The sequence below is a fragment of the Metarhizium acridum genome, assembly GCF_019434415.1.
Source record: "Metarhizium acridum strain ARSEF 324 chromosome Unknown scaffold_1, whole genome shotgun sequence".
Lineage (NCBI taxonomy): Eukaryota > Fungi > Ascomycota > Sordariomycetes > Hypocreales > Clavicipitaceae > Metarhizium > Metarhizium acridum.
The window spans coordinates 1,656,986-1,672,159 of NW_027094015.1; the positions used below are offsets into that span (position 1 = coordinate 1,656,986).

Here is a 15,174-nt window from a genome sequence, read left to right on the forward strand (position 1 = left end):
TTACTTTTTTAGTCGAACTTCGTTGATAGATACCCCCTCAAACGAGGATGAAAGTTACGGCCTACGATGGGAATGAATCGGCATGGTTTCATCTAATGTGCCGTTCGCTGGCCGCTGTGACATGCATGGTAGTATTCGTAAAAAGAAGTAGATGAAGGGTATCAAGTTGCTATATTGATTGTACAGTGATTATACAATTCCCATTGGCCGTTTGGCCTCTTTCTTACTGTTTGTACATGCCTATTTCCATGCGCGCCAAAGAAGTCGGTGGGCATACCTTTCGGCCCTGATGTTCAATTAATGCAGAGATTTGTTTTTGTTGTTGCTGTCGGTTTCTGTTACACCCAGTAGGAAACAATCGGACCATTTTAACTCTAGGCCCGGCCCAATTGTTGTTGCGCTGCAACCCATTTGATAGTAACCCAAACAGGACGTAGCGTGGTCCAACTTTTTCATTTTTCGGTACTTTGCCGCGATGGAATTCTAACAAGAGTCCCACCTCTCCTTGTCGAGAAGCATTTCCCTTGTATGTTCGTCAACCGCCTGGGAAGGTGTCAAAACTTCTTTCCCCTCCCGTACAACTCGGGCATATCCATGCCGACGCGCCTGGCTGTCAGCCTCACTCTCTCCTCCTCGTCCATATCCATGCCTGGATTATACCGCTCTATCAATGTGACGTACAGCCTCTGAGAGCGCAGGTAGGCGACGAGTTGTTCTGCTTCGGCGTGTGAGGTGGCGGACGAGTCGGTAAATGAGGTGCGGAGAAGGTTGTGTAGATGGCTCCGGGGGGAGGCGAGGACAGGGCGGGGGGGTAGTTCGCGCAGGATGGAGCGGTAGATGGACCGCAGGCGGGCGGAGGATGTTGTTGGCATGTTGTAGTGTATTTGCGGCAATCGCAATGCCGGCTTGGGAGCAGGCAGATTGATTTGGGTGAATGGTGGTTTGTGTCTGATTCTCTCGCAAAGAAAACTGGTGGGGACGGGATTGAGAGCTGGTTTTGATTGGTTCGGATGTCGGCGTGGGGGCTTGCATGGAGGGTGCCGCATGTCGTGTCGTGCCTGCCAACTTGCGTGCTCAGACCAGGCGGGGCAGTTTTGAACTATTGAACTGCTTGCTTATTCGACACCTCAAGTAAAGACTATTATTATTAAACTGCAATTGTCTACTTGAGGGTTTATTCATAAATCACTGTCCTTGATTTGTTTTGTATATTGGCTTATTCAGGTTATTATACACTGGAGAATTCGGTTGTCCATCATCACCTATCCCAAGCAATTCGTCACCACATTATCCTCGTGGACATCTTGCCATCGGCCACATCGGCATCGCGACGTCCCGGCTTGGATCAAGGGTCAAGCTGAAGTGCCCACCCCACGTCTGCCATTCACCTGGACTGTAAAAACGTACCGAGTCGACACTTTTACGTACCAAAACCCCTTCATTCTGCGCATATACATGCAGCCAAGCCTTAAACGTCGTCCGAAAAGAGCAAGAATTTCACCCCACCATCCTCGTACACCCTCTCATACCCTCATCCTCCTGGTCTTCGCCATCCTGTTCCTCACGCTGGCGCTTCTCATCCCTCACAGTCTCACAAACTCTGCCGTCTCCCGCCTCCGCCAACTCTCCAGCCATCTCCTCCGTCACATCCACCTCCCAACTGCCACAATGGTGACCGCCCCGTCCTACAGCCACGAGCTCGAGGTCGCGCAGCTCGCCGTCCAGCGAGCAACCATCCTCACCAAGCGTGTCTTCCATGAAAAGGCCAAGGGCACTGTCGACAAGAACGACAAGTCTCCCGTGACTATTGGCGACTTCGGTGCCCAGGCACTCATTATTGCTGCGCTGAAGCACAACTTCCCCGGCGATGCCATCGTTGCTGAGGAGGAGGCCGTCCAGCTGAAAGAGGATGCGAACCTGCGTCAGACGATTTGGGATCTAGTCAAGGATACCAAGTTGGACGATGACAAGGCTGAGCAGACGCTCGGTGGGGGTATCAAGAGCGTCGATTCTATGCTGGAACTAATTGATCTTGGAAACAGCCCGGGTGGTTCCAAGGGTCGCATCTGGACCATTGACCCTATTGATGGGACCAAGGGGTTTTTACGAGGTGGTCAGTATGCTGTGTGCTTGGGATTGATGGTTGACGGGGAAGTAAGAGTCGGAGTACTCGGTTGCCCCAACTTGCCTGTGGACGATTCGGCTCGTTTGACAGCAGACATTGGATCCAACGCCACCGATGAAGGACGAGGGGTCATCTTTTACGCGGTCGAGCATAAGGGAGCCGGTAGCCGACCCTTGACGACTGGTGGTCTCTCCCCGGACAGTAAACACATTGGCATGCGTCCCATCGAGGACCTCTCAAGGGCCACCTTTTGCGAATCCGTCGAGGCGGGACACTCCTCGCACGATGATCAGGCCATCATCTCGCAGAAGTTGGGCATCACAGAGCCGTCGGTCAGAATGGACAGCCAAGCTAAATACGGCTCCATTGCCCGTGGTGCGGGGGACATTTATCTCCGTCTGCCAGTGAAGGCTAGCTACCAAGAGAAGATCTGGGACCACGCGGCCGGTGACTTGATTGTGAGGGAGTCAGGCGGCCAAGTTACGGATATCTATGGAAAGAGATTGGATTTCAGTGTAGGCCGGACGTTGGCGAACAACAAGGGTGTTGTGGCTGCTCCCTTGGGCGTTCACGAGCGGGTGCTGAGGGTTGTGCAGGAGGTATTGAAGATTGAGCAATAAGCAGCACCGGGAACGGCAATAAAACAGGCTTGATGACTAGAAAGCTAGCAGACGAGACAATGACGATCGATTGATAAATCCGCAATATCTGTTATAAATGCTCTATATGAGAGTTCCAAAGATTGCACAGCTACTAGTACACTTATACTTGACGGTTCAAATACACGCCATGTTCCAACCATGGCCAATTTCCTCCCCCAAGATGCCACCTGCAACAACCGCCGTGCCCCAAGTGAGACTTTACTTGATCTTCTTCTGCTTCAACTTGATGGTCTGGTCATTGATAAACACCCCCTTGCCCTTGTACGGCTCCGGCGGCCGCCACTGCCTCACCCTCCCCGCAAACGACATGATGACCTCGCGGTCCGTGCCCTCCAGCAGGATTCTCGTCGGCGAGGGCGTCGTCACCGTGACGCCCTCCGGGATGCCCTCCTCGACAGGGTGCGTGAAGCCCAGCTTCAGACAGAGGAACTTCTGGCCCGGGTATTGCTCCTTGGCGCAGCGGCGCTCGACGCTCGCCCGGTAGCCCACGCCCACCAGGCGCAGGATGGCCGTGTGGCCCTCGGACACCCCCATTACATAGTTGGTCAGGTAGGACCACGACGTGCCTGGGTGGACCAATTGTTAGCAAGCTCTACCTGAGTTGGCACGCGCGATGGTGTTTGCGAGCTTCTGACGGAGAGGTCACGACGTACCCCACATCTCCTTTTGCTGCTTGACGTTTGCATCCTCGACCCCCAGTAACGCCGTCTTGTTCTCCAAATCCTGCTGCAAAGTCACGAATTCAGGAACATCAAGCTCCAGCGATCCTATTTCCCCCAGGTCAGGTTAGCTCAAATGCTTCCAACAGTTCTCACTTGACACCACCGGTCCCTTTATGAAGCGCGGCCATGAGAAAGGAACTTGAGCTCACCCAACGGTCCCTTCACTGTAATTGTCTTCTTAGCGGTAGGCTTGTATGAGGTCGCAACTTTGGATGTCTTCAAATCGCTCATGGACAGCTCCACGCCGGGAGGGATAGAAATCGGCGTTCGCCCAAGCTTCGAGGGTCGTTTCGGCGTCGTGGAGAAATGCCGTTGCGCAGACGTCTGCCACGCTGGCACCAGGAACCCCGGCAGCGCTACCTGCGGATTCACGAGCAGCACATGGCCCAATGCCTTTCCCTTAACAGGGACAAACCTTGAGGCCATTGAGATTTGTCTTTGCCGTGGCAATGGATGGGAGATGGCATGGACAGCCACTGATTTCCCGGCAGCTTTGGATGCAAGTGAACTTTTTGGTCGCTTAGTCATCTCATCACGTGTACCACTTGTTGACACCAGAATATGGGGTGCAATGCACAGCTGTACCAACAACATTGCATTTACTGGCACTGCAAATATACAAGTTCTTTTTGGAAAATGGTAGATTTCATAGTAATGTTTACTCAACAACTTGGTTGGTCGATGATCAGCATACAATGCTACAAGAGTGGCACCAACGCTCAATAATAATAAAAGGTATCTAGCAACCTCCTCTGGTTGTAACTACTTCCATAGCCCGAAGTAAAATTTGATCAACTCACGCCGCCCACATTCAAGTCGGACATTCTGGCTGAATACAAATAGCTTGTCGTAGAGTCTCTTACTCCAAAGGCTCGTCAACAGGAGCTTCTTCCTCGTACTCCTCTTCCTCCTCGTCAACACCAGCATCCTGGTACTGCTGGTATTCAGAGACAAGATCGTTCATGTTAGACTCAGCCTCAGTGAACTCCATCTCGTCCATACCCTCACCAGTGTACCAATGCAAGAAAGCCTTGCGACGGAACATGGCAGTGAACTGCTCACCAACACGCTTGAAAAGCTCCTGGATGGAGGTGGAGTTACCAATGAAGGTAGAAGACATCTTGAGGCCACGGGGGGGGATGGCGCAGAGAGCGGTCTGGATGTTGTTGGGGATCCATTCGACGAAGTAGGTGGAGTTCTTGTTCTGCACGTTACGCATCTGGTCCTCAACCTCCTTCATGGCGACCTTGCCACGGCTGAAACAGAAATTAGTACAACGGCCTCATATGGTATGCACATCATTGACGGGACTTACAAGATGGCAGAGCAGGTCAGGTAGCGACCGTTTCGGAAGTCAGAAGCGGCCATCATGTTCTTAGGGTCGAACATCTGCTGGGTGAGCTCAGGGACGCTGACGGCGCGGAAAGAGTGAGCACCACGGCTGGTCAGGGGGGCGAAGCCGACCATGAAAAAGTGCAGACGAGGGAAGGGGACCATGTTGACAGCCAGTTTACGCAGATCAGAGTTCAGCTGACCGGGGAAACGCAAGCATGTGGTGACGCCAGACATGACGGCAGAGACGAGATAGTTCAGGTCACCGTATGAAGGGTTGGACAGCTTGAGAGTGCGCATGCAGATATCGTACAGAGCCTCGTTGTCGATGCAGAAAGTCTCGTCAGAGTTCTCAACGAGCTGATGGACGGAGAGAGTGGCGTTGTAGGGCTCGACAACGGTGTCGGAAACCTTGGGAGAGGGAACGACGGAGAAAGTAGCCATCATTCGGTCGGGAAACTCTTCACGGATCTTGGAGATCAACAGAGTACCCATACCGGCACCGGTACCACCACCAAGAGAATGGGTGATCTGGAAGCCCTGGAGGCAGTCACAGCCTTCGGCCTCGCGACGGACAACATCAAGGACATTGTCGACAAGCTCAGCACCTTCAGTGTAGTGACCCTTGGCCCAGTTGTTGCCAGCACCAGACTGACCAAAGACGAAGTTGTCGGGACGGAAAAGCTGGCCAAAAGGACCGGCACGGACGGCATCCATGGTGCCGGGTTCAAGATCGACAAGGACGGCGCGAGGAACATACTTGTTACCGGAGGCCTTTTGAGGGGTCTTCGCGTCAGTCTATGATCTCCCACATGGATACCAGCTTATGGTTCCTCAACATCCTAGGTTTCAGCTCATTCAAACTTACCTCATTGAAGTAAACGCTCATACGCTCGAGCTGAAGCTCAGAGGTACCGTTGTAGACGCCATTGCTGTCGAGGCCGTGCTCACCAGAGATGGTCTGCCAAAAAGCGGCACCAATTTGGTTACCCTATCGAAATATTGTAAGGTCCCCCTCTCCGTAATAATTCATTCGAAAATGGCGGTGAAACTGTTTACTTACGCACTGACCGGTCTGAAGGTGAACCTGTGGAAGATTAAAAGAGAAAAAATCGTCAGTCAATGTTGGTTATGATGATGCGGCGCGTTTTGCCTCGTCCTGATGACCCGTTGGGCGTGCTTGGACGTGGCCTCCTCGTACAGCGGGGTACCAAAATCAGGGGCAGAGCTTTGGAACGCGTCGAGGGGTCCTAGACAGCAGAGGGGGACTCACAATCTCACGCATGTTGGCAGATTATCTTCGACGACAGTTCGAAACTTGGGTGAAAAGTGAGGTTGATGGAAGAAGCACGATAGCTATGCAGAGCTTCACGATCCGTAACGGGTTGGTGTAGGAGAGCAAGGGAGAAGAAGTCGCGGAGGTGTTGATTTTTGTTGGAGATGGGGTTCACCGCCATAAGCTGGTACTAAACCCCTGGCTGGGGAGGCAAGTGCAGCGGCATCAGCCCCCGGAAGTACCTGCCCCGCCTTCACTTTCGCTTGTTTACGCGCATGGTCTGTGCATCCCCAAAAGGGGCAAGGCGGCAAGTCAGGCACCTGGCTGTGAGTGGCTCTGGTATTTCCTGAGGTTGAGATGGGTGAAAATGCGACAACACCAGACGTATGCCCCCTTCAATGGCATACTACTCCGTATCGATTGGATAAAGAGTCCAGTATCCGAAAGCCGGCAGAGTACCACAATGACCCCAATCAAATGGAGCGGCGTTACGGGCTATCTAGTCTGATGTTGTTCGGAGTACATAGTACAGAGAACGGACGGAACAGCTCGCGGGAGATCAGATCAATTGATGAGGTTGACCGGGTTGACCCACCACTGTCTGGATCCAACTTCTACCGCCACACTGAGAAAGTGAGTAGGTTACGGGTCATAACAACACAGCAATTGGACCTGCGCACATTCAAAGGGTCGTGGCTGAAAGCCCCTGTCGGCTTGCAAGTAGGCACACTGTGAGCGTAGGGTAATGTCGTTGACCGGAGTATCAAGCCGCCAGATGATCTCATTGTCCCAAGCAATCCTCGGAAACTGTTGCTCTGTTCGAATATGGGTCGCAAGGGTTGGCTTGCGACTTGGTCTCAATAAGTTGGCGTCATGTGAACCCCCCTTTTCCTCACATGAAATCTCACCCTTCGCGGATTTCACTCCGACATAATATTCTTATACCACCATGTTCAGCGATCTTTTGCGCGATGAATTCGATCAAGGCATGCCTTAAAAAAACACGGTCTCATATTTCGAAGCTACTTGTACCACAGTCTCAGCTCATACCGTTTGTGCAGCCGAGTTTAGCCGTGGAAGAACCGGATTATTACAAACCTGGCGGGTTTCATCCTATATCCCTTGGGGATACATTTCACCATGACCAATATACTATCCTGAGGAAACTGGGTTATGGGCAATATTCTACAGTTTGGCTAGCGAGAGATTTACGTTGTTCATCGCCGTTGTACTCAAAGCTAACTGGAGGCAGATGCCGAAGATATGTAGCACTCAAGATGTTGAGGGCTGATTGTTATGGTGGCACCCATGATATTTTCGAGACAGAGATTCTCTCAAAGATCTGTGCAGTAGCTAGGCAGAGCTCTCACGAAGGGCGCGCTCATGTGTCGCATCTCCTCGACAAGTTCAAGCATAAGGGACCCAATGGCGAACATGTTTGCCTCGTGTTCGACGTACTAGGACACCATCTGGGTTTCCAAACGGCTAAATACGAGGACGGAAGATTACCTGTAAAAACCGTGAAGTTAATTGCAAAACAGCTACTGCTAGGACCTGATTTCCTTCACAGAGAGTGCGGTATTATTCATACTGGTATGACGTAACATATCGTGTGGATATCCATGTTTTTCTGTGCATTGCTAACATCTCCTTTCCTCGAATAGACCTAAAACCAACAAATGTACTCTTGGAGTTGGAAAGCCCGGAAAATGCCATTTCCCAATACCTGTCGGTAGTTCCCCCGCGGAGGGCCGGTCCCCAACGTGGTGCTCCGCTTCGTGAGGTTATCACGACACCACCAATCTCCGAAATAAAGCATCCTCCTGTCAGAATTATTGATTTTGGCGTCCGGTAGGTAAACTACGTTCCCAACCATCACATATGAAACTTACCGCGTCATACATAGCATCTTGGAGAAAAAATCATCTGTCAAACCTGATCCAGTCACCGGCATTAAGGGCACCAGAAGTAACCATCGGCGCCCCCTGGGATACTGGTGTCGATATATGGAGTCTCGGATGTCTTGTGAGAGCATTTCACTATTCCTGTGCATCATAGGAACTATTCTGACATTTAATTGCCAGATTGTGGAGATTATCCAAGGAGTAGTTCTGTTCTCCGGCGAGGGTCCAGCAAAGGGGACATGGACGGCTGAAGATGACCATTTGGCAAGAACTGTCGAGATTCTCGGCCCCTTCCCACTTCCTTTCATTAGACAGGGAAGTCGCGCAGCACACTTTTTTGATATGCAAGGTATATTCCCTCTCTAACATCGATATCTTGTTGCTTATCCAATACGCTTTGCCTGTAGGAAACCTTGTGCGAATCCCGAACTTGAAATCTACGAGCCTTGGACGCTTGCTAAACGGCACATCGAAGCCGTTTCTCAAGCCCGAGGAAATGCCCGATCATGAAGTCGATATATTTATTGACTTCATTAAGGGCATGTTAACAATCGATCCGGGGTCTCGAAAGTCTGCGGTAGAACTGCTGCAACATGAGTGGATTCATCCCCGATGAGACATAGAGTAGACAGTTGAAACGATTCACATACAAACTCGCAACCCTTTTGTGGTGGCATATGGAATTCTGCACAACAAGCCGCCCTCCAAAGAGTGAGTGATGATTGGGTGGCGTCACCTGGTAAGCACAGCCGGCGACCGGCAAACGGTCCGGTAGTTCTGATCAACAATTCATGAGGGGTATGAACTAGTGTTATTACTTAGTGAGCAATTGTCACGACGCTTATCGGGTTTGGCCGTTGAAATAAGTGTTGTGCTCGTAGGGAACGTATTTCGCGACGAGAAACAAGGAGAGCCATTGTGACAATAGTTTGAAACCTTGCAATCGGTCGGCTCTTAGTCCATCAGCTCAGTGCTTAAATCGTAATAGAATAGCCTTGCAACAACGTCCTTTCCTCTCAGTGATGCACAATTGCAGGCTTGGATTCCTCTTTGGTCGCTCCTCCGCTGAGCTGACGATAAGTTTCCTGATATGTTTTGGCCATGTCGTCTTTGGAGGTTCTTCCCCAGTTCGCAGCTCGTCCCGTAGTTACTTGTAGCTCTCCTAGTCCTTCATAGGCGGTAATTGTAGCATTACAAATCTTCAGTTCTTCGCATGGCTCCACCAGACTCTTTATGTAGGAAGTCAAGAGTCTTCACTTTGTCTAAGCTGTCCAAACAGTCGTGCTGTGTGGCAGCCTAGTCGTCATCTACTTACCTGGTAGATAGCATGATAAATCCATGTACCTTTCGCCAAGTGGCAACACACTCGATTCTGATGTGCAGGAGCTGCGGAACTAAATTGCCAGCCATGGTATACACGGTTGGACAAAGAATTCATTCATGAAACCACACGCTTGGCATTGAGGTAGTCAGCGGGCTCTAGCACCAACAGTACAGTCAACAAGTCCAGTTTAACATGACACTCCTCAGAAGCTTAAGCCTCATCTCTATATTCGTGAATAACTGCTTCACGTGCCCCGAGGATCTGCTAACTTAACCTAGTAATTGAGTTCTTTCCAGATTCCCTATCTAATCATACCATACGCTGGCCAATCTTACAATGGTCTTGCCACTTATTATTCTTTGACGGAGTCGGCTGAATGACAAGACGGGGGAAATTGTGCATGAGCCCTGCCGCATCCGTTTTCGTTTCAACGCAGGGCAAAGATCTACCAAACTCATTTTTCAGATGATCGCGGACTTGGGCATCTGTGATGACTGCATTGCCGGATGCATTCTGGCTGTAGTGAGAGACTTGACAAAGGCTCGTGGCCGTATTCCCATTCGCGGCGTTGTCGTGCGACAAGCATAATGGATCCACGAGAGATGGATGACTGACATACATTTCTCTGGAAACTTCGGATATCTCTGCTCCAGTTTACGACGGCACTCAAACATGTCGGTTCCCTAGGTCTCGTGCGTCGTACATATCTTGGTCACCGCGCTGAGGAGTGCCGACGGCGGATTGTTCAAGGAACCCGTGCTTCTGAAATTTCCTCCATCTTCTGCCTCGCCAAACAAAATCATGATGGGACAACGCCACGGTAACCGTCATCTGGTGAGCTGACCGCCACGTCGACACTTCCGACAGCCTTCAAACCAATGGATGAATTCTCTGTATTCTCATCATCCCTGGTAGCTAAGATTAAAATTTTGGTCTAATGAGCCTTCACAACACCAGCCGCGTCCGCCTGAGCCGAGATCTTCTTCTTGTACGCCTGCACGTCGCCATCAAACTTCTCGACGGTTCCCTTGTCACACACCCACAGTGACGTACACACCATCTGCAACATAGTGACGTCGTGGGATACCATGAGAACACCTCCCTGGAAAGCCTGCAAAGCTTCCGCAAGGGCATCCATAGCCTCAATATCAAGATGGTTGGAAGGCTCGTCGAGTACGAGGATATGGGGATTGGTGAGGGCCAGGCAGGCAAATGCCACCCTTGACTTCTGTCCTCCAGACAGTAGAGCCATCTTTTGCAAGCCTGTGGTGCCGGTGATGCCAAAGGCTCCCAGTTGTCTTCGATATTCCTCGTCCGTTTTTCCAGGATACGTTTTTGACATGAAGCTGACAGCGCTAAGTGACAAGTCGAGGGCATCCACATGGTGCTGCGCGAAAAATCCAATACGTAGACGTGGGTGAGATGTGACTATACCCTTGGACACTTCCAATTTGCCGATAAGAAGCTTCAGAACAGTCGTCTTACCGGCTCCGTTGGGACCTACGATACCGATGCGGGAATCTAGTTGAACATCCAGATCCACATTCCGTAACAAAGGTTTGTCCTTTGTATATCCAAAGTCGACTTCGGACATCTGGATAATGGGCGGTGACAGCTTCTCCACGTCGGGGAAGGTGAACTTTACACTGTATTCTGACTCCGGTGGCGTGAGGACAGGCATCTTTTCCAGCTTTTTAATGCGAGACTGAGCTTCGGATGACTTGGCAGCATTGTAACGGAACTTGTCAATGAATGCCTGGAGGTGAGCTCTCTGCGCCATTTGGTTCTCGTACTCCTTCTTGGCAACCTTCTTTCGTTCCTCGCGGGTGGCGTAAAAGGAGTCAAAGTTGGCACCACGGTAGTAGTCAAGTCGTTCAGAATGCTGGTGAATAATATCGGTCGCAACCTCGTTCAGGAATGCTCTGTCGTGGGAAACAACAAGCACAGTGCTGGGATAGCCTTGCAGGTAGTTGGAAAGGAAAGTAATGGAGGGAACGTCCAACATGTTGGACGGTTCGTCGAGCAGCAGCAGATCAGGCTCGCAAAACAGGGCACGGGCGAGCGCAAGACGCATTCTCCAACCACCAGAAAACGTCTTGGTGGCGTATTTTTGCCTCTCGGGAGAGAACCCAAGACCTGCTAGAATACTGGCTGCTCGTGATTCTGCTTTATCAGATTCCATCTCGGCCAATTTGGACTGAATGTCGCCCAGTTTGCTATCCTTGGCTTCCTTTTCGCGATCGAGCTTGGCAGCGTCGGCAGACGTGTCGGCAAGGGGCGCTCGCCGAGCTTCCAGCTCAGCCAAGCTAGCAGTGAGTTCCTACACGATATGTTAGCCGCTGGACGGTGCATCTTTTAAAAATAGGGCTTGCTACACACCTCTTGTTCTCTCAAGAGAACCTTCCGCCAGACATCAGCATCGAGAACTGCTTGCAGTGCAGGTGTGTCGTCTCCCGTAATCTGTACAGTCGATTAGCATGTTTGTGTTTCACGAGGCTCAAGTACGGTTGGTCAGACTTACTTCTTGCTCTACGTGTAGAATGGATATGTGCGTAGGAATGGCAACCTCTCTCCTTGACAGGGCCCGCAAAAGCGTAGATTTACCCACACCGTTATTACCAACCAGACCATAACGATGACCATATGCAAGGGTAAGAGTAGTATCCGTAAGAATCCTATTGCCGCCAATCGACACATCAATATTGTCCAGTTTGACGTCCTTGGTCTTATTTGCGCTGGAGCTGCCCATTTGAAGAGGATTGACAGCCATGTAGAACTCTTCGTACGACTGCGTATTCTCCGGCTGGTCCAGCAACCTCGATGCCTCATACTCTACAACCTTGAACGTCTTCTTCTGTTGCTTGGCCGCAATCTTGCGCTCCGCCTTTTCGAGCTTCTTCCGATCGACCTTCGATTCGACTTTTCTAGCATTGGCCTGCTCCAGATCAACACCGCCAGTAGCCACGGCCAAGGTTGACGACATGTTACGCTGAGTGCTGACTTGGATGGTCTGGTCTAAGCGCTTAGCTATGGAAGGGCCTGTTCGCTGACCCCCGTTTGCTTCGGCATACTTGTCGACCCATTTCTCCACGAGCTGCTTGACCTTTTTCTCAACGGATGGATTAAAGTCGCCGGAGGCGGAGAGAAGCAGTTCGGTGATGACGGCGGCAGCTTCGCTGAGAGGTGACAGGCCAGATGTCTCTTCATCGTCGGTCCAGGCTGTTGAAGCGTGCGTCAGGTAACCGACGGAGTAGTCTGAGACCACAGGATCGATGTTGGGAAGAACAGCTCTGATATCGGCTTCCATCCTGCATATCGTTGATCCGCATGCGATTTCGGGCAGGAGTTGTTGCTTTCGAACTTGGGCTGCTAGCTTTTTAACTTCAATCTGGAGATTTCAGACGTCTATGCCCCGCCAAAGCTTTCGGCGGTGATGGATAGTGGGGTCCTTTCACGGCCCGTTTCGGTCCGCCAGAACTCTCGGCGACTGTCAACATCCTACCTAACCTAGACCGATTTTCCACCCACGCGGTCAAAATAGCTGCGGAATCGGGATAATATTTAGACATGTCCTGAATGCTTCTGTTGTTGTTTATTTTCCTTGTATGATACTGCATATTCTTTCCCATTCAGTCGTTTTCAATCTTATCCTTGGTACTGAGTATCTAGATTCATATTAATCACATCAGAGTGATCTATACAGACGGATAGGGAAAATCGGCCAGGACAAGCTGACCAAGTTGTCCTACACATCCACAATTTACCATTCCAAAATAAAAAAAGGTAATTGGAATAAACGTTCCTTCACAATCAGCCACGGGTGGGATTACCAGTCAGAGTGTCACCGCCTCAAACGGTACCTGGCACCAGTGCCATGTTATCACTCCACAATGCAAACTTTCTCGCCGCAACGACCGGAACCGCAGGAACTCGGCTGAGGGTAAGCCGTCAGCTATAGTCAATCTTATCCGAGTCATAATCGGATGAATTGGTACATGGCTCTGTCTGGTGATGAGACGCAAGCACCAAGTCCACTTGTTGATCAGCTTTGTGTAATTGCTCGAGCTAAGCACTCTGATTTTTTTGGCTGTAGAAGACTGGTCATTGCCTCTAGCGCGACCGTAATTGGACACAGGTGGAGAGTCATCATTTCCAAATTGAAACATATTCCCCCACGAGAATTTTTGTTGAATTACTATTCCGCATGTTGACTGATAACATCAGGACATTCTAGTTGGCATTTTAGTGTCGATGTCGTTCTTGGAACAACCACTTCAACGGGCCATGTTCAAGCAAAGAGCAAGACTAGAAGCAACCATGACCACAACCAGCGGCCCATGGATCTTACTACACGGACACATTCTCACATTATTCCGGCATAAAAAACTCAATCAGCGTCGGTCGAGAAATCTTCAGCTACCTACCCTATATGGAAAAGAGCAAAATCGAACCCATTCGAGCAACCTATTGCCAGCTATCTGTCAACTCACCTTTCGCTAATTAGGCAAAACACAACACCGCATGCCGAATCGACCGAGAATACCCATGGCAATTCGATCCGGCCCACAAGCCCCAGCCGACCTTCCGTCCTTTCTGCTGTTCGTCATTGCACCTGCACATGTCGTCACAGGCAGGTAATATAATTGTGTACTTTACGAGTCCGACTTTGGCAAGCCACCCGACCCTTTACCAATCACATGCCCTAAACCTTAATTACCAGCGCGTTCATCTCGCGTATCGTGTCGCGTTACCCCGAGCTTCCCCAATTAAGTACGTATGACCAAGCATCCTGGATCGAGCCAATAATTGCGCCTGCCGGGTGACCAATAACCAGAGCGGCGGGAACACCGTTCCCGACTTATGCAAGTCATGCACCCAATTTGGCCTGATTGATACAAATAAAAATACTCCGTAATGAGTTGTCAATTCGCCAGGGATCCTCCTTGCTGAGTGAGATGTGGAAACTTTTCGTTTGGCCTTGGCGGCAACAGGGTGGAGAATGCCGCGTCCTTCCGGAATCCTTCGCCAGTCAGTCGCTTGGTTAGAGTGGTCTTGGACTGGGCTGGGAGACGACAATAAACCGCGTCTCCAATGAAATATGAGACTCACAGCCTGCTGGTGGGCCACTGCGTGTCGTTATGTCGGCGTGCTGGTAGTCTGTTCGTCTAATGTGGCGTACGTCCTGCATACCCCGGTGAACCTTTTGCGAGGTTTGCCTTGTCAAAGAAAACAGGGCACACAGGTTTATCATAGTTTGTTTCCTGAGCGGAGACGACCTTCTCCCAACTTATTCCTACCATCAACGGAGCTACGTATTCTGGCCATTCTCGTTATCAACAGCGTCTGCATCCGACAAAGTGAGACTGCCTCAACATTGTTAGTAACTCGTTCCCACGTTTAAGACCGTGGACTTTCATAACTTACAAGTAAACTGTCCGTACATCTGAACACGCAAGTGCCCACATGGGACTGCGGGTTGCCATGCGCAAGAACTGGTTTGGATTTGTTGCTTGGAACCTGGCGGCCGCCGTATGAGAGGGCTCCCTTCTGAATGCAAAGCCACAGCACCAGGTAGACAAGGAAAATTGGCCTCGCTTCATGTAGTAGCTATAGCTGTAGCAGGCAATCCGAGCTCTTCCTGGTGGAGTTTAAAGGTGGAACCTGGTCGGTTGGGAACTTCTTGAAGCTTCATGTTTTCGGTTTTTTTTTTTTTTTTTTTCCTTTTTGAGTATTTGATGAATCGATTCGTGCTTTGGTATAGTTTGCTGCGCTTGAGGCAAAACTGGATTGTACAAGTGAACTGAAGACGTCTTTATTGATGATTATTCT

The 15,174-nt window shown here is 50.5% G+C and overlaps 7 protein-coding genes across 7 annotated transcripts; 2 read left to right on the forward strand and 5 right to left on the reverse strand.

Moving 5' to 3' along the window:
• Nucleotides 1-148: 148 nt before the first annotated feature.
• J3458_000457 (uncharacterized protein) lies at nucleotides 149-1,124 on the reverse strand. Its single transcript, XM_066116147.1, has one exon. The coding sequence runs from the start codon at nucleotides 1,044-1,046 to the stop codon at nucleotides 555-557; it is 492 nt and encodes a 163-aa protein (XP_065978029.1). The 5' UTR covers nucleotides 1,047-1,124; the 3' UTR covers nucleotides 149-554.
• On the forward strand, nucleotides 1,086-3,965 carry MET22 (3'(2'),5'-bisphosphate nucleotidase). Its single transcript, XM_007810878.2, has one exon. The coding sequence runs from the start codon at nucleotides 1,456-1,458 to the stop codon at nucleotides 2,743-2,745; it is 1,290 nt and encodes a 429-aa protein (XP_007809069.2). The 5' UTR covers nucleotides 1,086-1,455; the 3' UTR covers nucleotides 2,746-3,965.
• Nucleotides 2,986-3,935, reverse strand: MRPL6 (mitochondrial 54S ribosomal protein uL6m; the record flags this gene model as incomplete). The annotated part of the gene is made up of 3 exons (XM_007810877.2): nucleotides 2,986-3,353; nucleotides 3,441-3,554; nucleotides 3,659-3,935. 3 exons carry the CDS (start codon nucleotides 3,933-3,935, stop codon nucleotides 2,986-2,988), a joined length of 759 nt encoding a protein of 252 aa, XP_007809068.2.
• Nucleotides 3,966-4,138: 173 nt separating the features above from the next.
• TUB2_1 (Tubulin beta chain (Beta tubulin)) lies at nucleotides 4,139-6,286 on the reverse strand. The gene is made up of 5 exons (XM_066116148.1): nucleotides 6,115-6,286; nucleotides 5,905-5,928; nucleotides 5,710-5,832; nucleotides 4,825-5,615; nucleotides 4,139-4,765 (listed from the first exon to the last, which is right to left on the reverse strand). The coding sequence occupies exons 1-5, from the start codon at nucleotides 6,124-6,126 to the stop codon at nucleotides 4,369-4,371; spliced, it is 1,347 nt and encodes a 448-aa protein (XP_065978030.1). The 5' UTR covers nucleotides 6,127-6,286; the 3' UTR covers nucleotides 4,139-4,368.
• A 1,712-nt stretch (nucleotides 6,287-7,998) lies between these two features.
• J3458_000461 (uncharacterized protein) lies at nucleotides 7,999-8,637 on the forward strand (the record flags this gene model as incomplete). Its single annotated transcript, XM_007810875.2, has 3 exons — nucleotides 7,999-8,142; nucleotides 8,202-8,370; nucleotides 8,429-8,637. 3 exons carry the CDS (start codon nucleotides 7,999-8,001, stop codon nucleotides 8,635-8,637), a joined length of 522 nt encoding a protein of 173 aa, XP_007809066.2.
• A 1,017-nt stretch (nucleotides 8,638-9,654) lies between these two features.
• Nucleotides 9,655-9,966, reverse strand: J3458_000462 (uncharacterized protein; the record flags this gene model as incomplete). The annotated part of the gene is made up of 1 exon (XM_066116149.1): nucleotides 9,655-9,966. The coding sequence occupies one exon, from the start codon at nucleotides 9,964-9,966 to the stop codon at nucleotides 9,655-9,657; it is 312 nt and encodes a 103-aa protein (XP_065978031.1).
• Nucleotides 9,967-10,279: 313 nt separating this feature from the next.
• Nucleotides 10,280-12,652, reverse strand: GCN20_1 (ATP-binding cassette, regulator of translational elongation; the record flags this gene model as incomplete). The annotated part of the gene is made up of 3 exons (XM_007810874.2): nucleotides 10,280-11,665; nucleotides 11,725-11,805; nucleotides 11,867-12,652. 3 exons carry the CDS (start codon nucleotides 12,650-12,652, stop codon nucleotides 10,280-10,282), a joined length of 2,253 nt encoding a protein of 750 aa, XP_007809065.2.
• Nucleotides 12,653-15,174: the final 2,522 nt, after the last annotated feature.

Coding starts and splice junctions, on each gene's coding strand:
- MET22 (XM_007810878.2), top strand. CDS start 1,456: ATGCAGCCAAGCCTTAAACGTCGTCCGAAAAGAGCAAGAATTTCACCC.
- TUB2_1 (XM_066116148.1), bottom strand. Junction 5,616..5,709: donor TGAGCGTTTACTTCAATGAG/GTAAGTTTGAAT, acceptor ACCCCTCAAAAG/GCCTCCGGTAACAAGTATGT. Junction 4,766..4,824: donor CTGACCTGCTCTGCCATCTT/GTAAGTCCCGTC, acceptor TTTCTGTTTCAG/CCGTGGCAAGGTCGCCATGA.
- J3458_000457 (XM_066116147.1), bottom strand. CDS start 1,046: ATGCGGCACCCTCCATGCAAGCCCCCACGCCGACATCCGAACCAATCA.